Source organism: Bombus huntii, chromosome 7 (genome assembly GCF_024542735.1).
Source record: "Bombus huntii isolate Logan2020A chromosome 7, iyBomHunt1.1, whole genome shotgun sequence".
Classification (NCBI taxonomy): Eukaryota; Metazoa; Arthropoda; class Insecta; order Hymenoptera; family Apidae; genus Bombus; species Bombus huntii.
In genome coordinates, this window is record NC_066244.1 from 8898931 (window position 1) to 8906384 (window position 7454).

Sequence of the window (7454 nt, forward strand, 5' to 3'; positions counted from 1 at the left end):
TTGCAATTAGAATCCCCAAACCGAGTAATTCTGCCCGCGCAGGGTGGTCCGTGTGGATGAGTTGCGGGTGCACGAGTTTCGGAACGGCGAAGTCGCATCGAGGGAGCCGAGCACAGGCCTCCCCGAGTCCCTGCGATAACGTTACAAGTCGGAAAGTAAGTTCGTAACGTGTCGGGGCCGCTCCAGCCGGAGCGACAACGATCCCCGAGATATCGCGGGAATTATGATCCCCCGGAGATACGAGTCGGCCTCAGAAATGGGGATAGAAATGGTTTCTCGCGTAACTTTCGCGACATCTGCCTTCGGACTTTCCCGGCTAAATAAATTCGCTCGTTTTCCGATAACGCGAAACCCATCCTCTTTCGAACTGTCCCCCCGATCTCTATGCGCGGAGAATCACTGGAGCGTACGATCAATTACATATAGGTTAAATAAAAGAGAGATTTAGTTTGTTCGCTATATGGGTCTTTATCATCGGAATGAGACTTTGGCAAGATTGTTTATTGCGAGATACGTGGAAGGGCCGAGTGATTGAGATTAAGGGATGAAAAATGGGTATGAGGGTGTCCGCGTAGTTTATTCAGGGAGAATATATATCAATTGCGCAAAAGTCTGAGAGACTATCTCGTGTAATTTCATAACTACACCCTTGGGAAATATTTCCACATAGTGTTAATGCATAGAAACGAATCTCTAAATATTTTCTTCGTGTAGCTCTGCTTGTTCGTAGTTTCCTTTAGTTCTAAAACTTGTTCGAAACACACCGATAAATAAAACATCGAATTAACTACTTTCATATTCTTACCTTTTCACATCTCGCGGGATAATATAATAAAAATTTCTACAATATCGCACAACTTTTTCCCCTGGATGAAGTGAAAATGGTAATATCCCGAGGATTATAATCAGACTCGATTTTTCGAAATATCGCACGCGATACATCTTCAACGACTCCTGATGGTATTACGTTGCATTATATTCAGCTCGAAAGTGACACTGAGCCGACAGCGAATCATCGATCTTCGATTACCGTGTCTCTGTCGAATTAGTCGGCTTATAGCGAGCGCGTTTTCAGGTTTGCGTTCTTTTTCCAACTTTGCGTTAGTTTTCATTCATCCCGCTTTCCCCCGCATGAAAATCCTTCCTCCTATCCCGTACTCTCCGCTTTCTGCCGGCAATAAATTAATTCCCTTCGCGCAACGTCTGTCCGACACCCTGCGAAACATCGTGGCCTGTCCCCGCTGGTGGATGGATTGTGCGCTGCGTTGACGGAAGGGACGTCGAACGCGCTTAAAATTGATGGTTAATTCAAAACCACCGCAGGGCTGCGACTGAATTTGACCGAGGCAAATAACAGGGGGACCAGGTTGATTCGCGGCCTGCAGCTGTAAACACGAATAATGGAGAGTACCGATTGGTAAATTGTGTGCTCCGGGTCGTCAGGGCTGGTTGCGAGCGCGCAACCCACTCTCTCCCTCTCCCTCTCTCTCTCTCCCGCTCCCTCACTCTCTTCCTCTTCATCCGTTTCGTCTATCCACTAGCGTTTCCCTGGCCTCTGTTATTCCTCTTCATCCCTCGTTTACTCCATCGTTGTAACCTTTTTCTCTCTTTTTTCCTACTCTTCTCTCTAATTTTTTTTTTTTGCGTCTATGTTTCTCGATTGGTGAACCCGACATGGTCCACGTATGGTATCTCCAGGCACGCAGACAGTGCGGACAGCGCACGTTTCGAACGGACACGCGTTTCAACTCGAACCAACGACGATTCTTTTTGCTTTTGTCGAAACGGTTGCAACGGGTTGTCATCGATACTGGGGTCGGAGTTGTTTCCGGGTGAACGATAAGCGCACCGTTAAAAGCTCTCGGAGATATTTATAAAGTATCCCGCGGCATCTTTTCCCGTTCGCCGCGATATCGAGTAGCGGATCGATCGGTATATTGCATGAATTATTCATCGAGTCGCCGGCTATTGTATCGGGCACGGTTGTTAAAGTTGAGGATAGAAAAAACACCGAACGTTTGCGTCACCGGTGACTTGCTGTGCCGTGGTAAATGGAAACGCGAGCAAGTAAACGCGCAGGAAGTGGAAAGTCGTTTGGTTGTATAGTCTGATGCGACCGGGTTATTACGATCTTGTCCTTTCTGGCTGAAAAATTTACGTTATTTCGTCTATTCCGTTAGTGTTATTCACTTATTGCCTCTGTTATTTCATACTTTTCCGCCGCTGCTGAAATTTCATTTTGCCGAAGAACGACAGGAATTTTTTCCAACCGGTGTTTAAGCAAACAAAAACAAAACAGGAATCAACAACGAATGTTCAATGAAAATAAAAAGCAGAACAATTGCGCCAGTAGCGTGATCGATGAAACGTGACAATACGTCGGTGACAACGGAAGTTAAATTTACTAATTGTTATAAACCTTAATCTACTCGATGTTAATCGCGGTGGCCCGTTTCTGTTACAGGTACCGTGAAAATGCCAAGAAGCTTTCGAAAGCTTTCAAGGATCGACCAAATACTCCGTTAGAAACGGCAGTATGGTGGACAGAATACGTTGGTCGGGGAAATGCTTCTCCATACATCAGGAGCGAGGCAGCGAACATGTCCTGGTGTCAACGCAATCTCATCGATGTCATGGTTACATTAGCAGTCCTTGCCTTGCTCAGCCTCTATGTTTCATACAGAATATTGAAATGCATTCTGACCAGAGCCACGAAGAGACAGGAGCAGAAGAACGGAGCAATGTCGAAGAAGAGAGATTGATGGCTATGCCGTTGGAAGCTCTAAGACGACGAATAACGTAAAAAATGAACAAGATACGAACGATGTTTTAGAAAGTGTACGATGGAACAAGGAGACGACGAAGTTCACGAGACATATACAAACATACCTCGCATCCATATATCCTTGATTTAACGCGGCTAGGAATGTTGCATCGTAAAATTTTCCTGCAGCTTTCGTTAAAACAACGGGTCGATCATGCTTGAAGCGAATTCCGACATGGTGTACCGACAATAGCCAATCACAGAGTCCTTTTATTCGAGCTGGCGTCGGTCGATAAATTAAATCATCAGCGTCCGAGAGCGCGTGTTCGTAATTCTGATTACATCGCTCGAGAGGCGGAAGTCTGTGGCAATTTTCGCAGACGCTCGACTCTCTGTGCTCTTCTTACTTGAACAACTGTAGCTATTGAAACAAGGACCGAGGGTAGTAGAAATAGAAGTCTGTGACTAAAGACAGACAGCGTTACGAAAAAAAGGTAACCTTAAGGAGAAACCCGGAAGAATTCGGGGAAAGAAGTAAGAGAGGAAAGAAGAAGAGAGGAAAGGAGGAGAGCGAGAAAGGAAACCAGCTTTGCGGGCATTACTGGGTATTTCCCAGGTGGCCGAGTCACTGACTGCGTCAACTGGCTTTGGCTCTCGCAACAACGGCAAAGGGAACAACGCAAGGAGAACGACGAGGCTTTACTGCGACGAAGAGGACGGTTGAAGCTGCGCGTTCACGGATGGAGGCAACAGTCCCGGGGAACCAACGGTGTACTCGACTACGCGGAATATACAGCTCGACGTTAGACGAGCTTGCTTAAAGAAGAAGGAGGACGAGTCAGCGAGGACAACAAAGATGGATCACGTCTAACATCGGCGGATTAAACGGGACTGGATGGATGTTCGCTTCTATTCGCCCGCGTCTCAGTTTTCCCTTCACCGGTTTCAGCCTCTTTCCACGTCGCGGATTTTCGCATGAGTGCCCGAGCAGCATAAGACACGTGGGATCGGCTCATGAAGATACAAACGAGACGATAAACGCGAAGAGGTTCTCTCTCGTCTTTTACGAGATAAGCGTCTGGATAAGTCGACGTCGTGATCGTGCCGGTTCCTAACTCTTATCGGGATATTCGATAAAAACGTATCTCTTTAAAACAGCTTATGACGAACTGTTTTTCATTTGTTTGCTTTTGTTAGAAAATAAAGTTTTAAGAAGGATTTTATGAAGGACAAAACGATAGACAGATTATTCGGATAGCGAGTATATCGTGGATGGAATTCTGTAGTTACATGGATTGTTGGCCAGATTATCGAGGAATATTATAATAGATTGCCAAATGCTTTCTCTCTGTCCATCTCTGGAAGCTACTAATGCATCGGAACAGAGTTCTGTGGTGCTTTCAGCCGCAACCGGATCCCCTGTTTCAACGGGGAGGACGGATTGTTTCGTACTTGCGCCAGATTGTGTCAAATATTTACTTGACAAAGTTTGCGCGGGCACAGCCGCAAAATGCGTCGCGAAACATTATTCCACTGAAAAGTGTATACACGGATTCCTACGGGGTGACCTACAGTTTGTCGAGATGAGTTTGAAAAAGGACAGGTCGGGAGATAGAAAATACGCGTGTATTCCCAGTCGTCGCGGCTTTCGCGTTGTGTAGCTTCTTTTTTCTCATCGTTGTCCCACGTTTCGTAAGCTTTTATAGTCGAAAAGCGACTCGGGAACCGAACGAAACGAAACGATTGTCAATGTATGTTGAGGATTGGAACTTCGTTTCGCGCGAGGAAATAAAGTTCCTTGCATAGCTGTGCCCGATCGCGGTTGTTATTTTTCAGTGGTCAAAAATTCCAGTGTTTAAAGAGTGAAGAGGAAAACTCGTCGTTTCGCTGTCGGTAACGTGGTCGGTCGGACGATAATATTTATTGATGACGAGACCGGAGCCGTTGCGATGAAAGTTCGACGGATCAGCTTCAAAGGGGAACTTTTCTTGGAGCAGTCTCTTTGGACGGATAGGAAGCTTTTAAAAAAGCGATTCGAGACGTGGACCGAGGGTCGAAGGGGGCTCGAACGCGCGCGGACTAGAGGAAAACGTACTTTCGGCGATACGGTACTTTTTCTACGGCGCGGCGTAATGGAATGTAAAGTTCCCGATTAAATTGCGTCTTTAAGCGATCCTCACCAGTGAGATATTTTTTGTGAAAATATAGCCAAAGTAACCGAGAAATATCGTTGGCACCGTGTCGATCCACCATCGGCGTTGTTCGCGAACTTAAAAAGCCCATTAACCGTTCGAAACACAACGGGAAAGCGGGATCGTTTTCCTGCGAGACATGTTGTTATAGAAAATACTTTTTCAAGTTATTTTATCATCGAAATACGGTCGTTGCGTACTACGATGTTTCACGGGAGAAGTTCAATGGTTCCTCTGTCTTGTAGACTTTAAACGATCTATCTTGGATGCATTGATTGCAGCTTGTGTGTGTGTGTGTGACTTTCTATTTGTTATCTTGTTACATTTATAACTGTTAATATTTCAGACTTGTTTACTTATATTTTTGTGCTTTTTATTACAACATCCAGCACTGGGAAGTTCGGTGTACCATCTATGGTACATGAAATACGTTAAAACACTCTGGCCTCGGGTTGAAGCGTCGAAACGCGAGCACGATGCTCGTATGAATGGAATTCGAAGAAAGGATGGTGCGTTGCCGTAATGCGTTCAAGGGGATGAAAACTCGGGGGTAAGCCCCGAGTTTGTGTCGCGTCATTTCGCGCTCGCTTTAACTTCGTTGATTGAATCATGAACGGGTCCCGCCCCATTCCTTGCATCGAGTCTTCCTTCGAAGGATATTCTCTCCCGCACAGGTTAGAACACGAGAGCAGGTCAAATGGAACAGGATTTGACTGTTGCTCGTGAACGTAAATAGGCCGCACGTAATTTTGATCCAGTTGTGCTCGTTACTAAATGGACGACAGAGCAATATATAATTTTAGTCGCTGAGATATTAAGAGAGTCGACAAAGATTTTTAGGAAGTGGATAGAATAAGCATTTTTGTCATTTAGTCAGGAGGAATATTCAAAAGAATCTGATGAAATTATATGGAAATGTTAAAAATTATTTCTCCCGGCTTGGTATTTCCGTGTAAGCCGGTTTCATTAGCGAACTCTCGAAATCTACTTCATTTTTTATCCTTCGCCGTAAAATTTTGGAGTATCGATGTTTCCCACCGAGGAAACGTCTGAAATTCGTGAAAATTCACGAGAAAGAGCTGCCATGCGATGAACATGGGAGGCGCACCGTGATGCACGTTTTTGAGTTTCAGTATCTATCCCTCGCGGCTGGGAGCATTTTTTTTTTTAAAGTTCCTGTATTTTCCGCCTTTCGAATGGGACTGCGTTTAAAAAGCTGGCATCCGAATGCGCTTGAGGTCTGTTCGCGTTTTCGTTCCCGGACTACAAAACCGGGCTGCATATTTTACAAGTTAAGTCACAGTTCAAACATATTCTTTCATCGTGATTTCAGGTCGGGCGATCTGCTCTGTGTGCGTGTGCCTAGATCCGTGCGTGTTGTGTGCGCACGTGTGGATGGGTGTGCAGTGTGCATTTCGTGGAAATGCGCAAGATTCAGCAAGTATCCGGATTTAATTAAGCTAATTAAATTCCAGATGCGCGTGCGTTCTACTTTGCTGCTACCGTGGGTCAACGTGAATAATACGTATCAACGAAATTAACCGGAAGCAAAGGGCGTTTCCATTCGCGGGACAATAGAATGGTATAATATTCGAGGAATAGAGTGATATTTATTCATATTTTTTAATACGATTCCACCCGAGCGGCGCGGCGGCTAGAGTAGAATTCCAATATTTACGGGACCGGTAATCTAATTTAAATGTAATTCCTTCCGAGCTTTACGTCCCAGTTTAAACATTTACCTCCTGTTTGCTGAACTGTTTGGTGAACCCCTGGAGCCTAGTTCATCTTCCATCCACGTAGAAAACTTTTTCAATTAGGCCAACGTTTTCCTTTAATTTCGCTGATTGACTGTGTCGTCTTTGCAGCCGATGTACATCGTCTACTATTTTTCTTAGAAAATCATCTTACGACGTCTACGTTGCTTCTCCATTTCGAAGAAGAACGAATCCATTTTCTTAATGACCAGAAAGCCAGACAAGAAGCTTGCCGGGCTTCTAAGTTGCTTTTTTCTTGTCTATTGAAATGTAAATCCTTATCCCATGGGAGGTATAACTAGCGCGCGCTATATAGCAGAACCAAATTGATACCCGTCATTGATATATCATTGCTTCGCAACTTCAATTTCCTTCTAATCGGTGATTATTCTTCGGCTAGCAACAACGTCTACGTAGAAACAATTTATTCAAAACTAAGGGCTCGATTTGGTCAGTTTTCAAGAAATTATCGAGTGGAGAGGTCGCTGAGCGGATGATTTCGCGTCGAGGAATTAGCCGTCTGGCTAGTGGCAACAGGTGCCTTTCGACGCAGAGATCGTCGAACGCGATTCGTTTCCGACGTGCCCGTACATAAGGATAAAGGAAAAGAAGGTGAGACTCGAATGCCGCGTATGTGGCGATGATCGACCAGACTTTGGGTCACGTTCACAAATAATTTGCAAAAATAGTTGGTGTGAATAAGGGAGTGGTACAGCGAGGGCCGCAAACGTTTCTTAAAGG

General features: G+C 45.1%; 1 protein-coding gene across 2 annotated transcripts in view; it reads left to right on the forward strand.

The window, feature by feature from the left end:
- The window catches only part of LOC126867709 (UDP-glucosyltransferase 2-like), a 28311-nt gene extending 22994 nt beyond the window's left edge, over positions 1 to 5317 (forward strand). For both annotated transcript variants that reach the window (XM_050622525.1, XM_050622524.1), the window contains exon 4: positions 2465 to 5317. In XM_050622525.1, the coding sequence (XP_050478482.1) occupies positions 2465 to 2762 (298 nt within the window). In that variant the 3' untranslated portion in view covers positions 2763 to 5317. The remainder of the gene's footprint in view (positions 1 to 2464) is intronic.
- The last annotated feature ends 2137 nt before the right edge of the window (positions 5318 to 7454 follow it).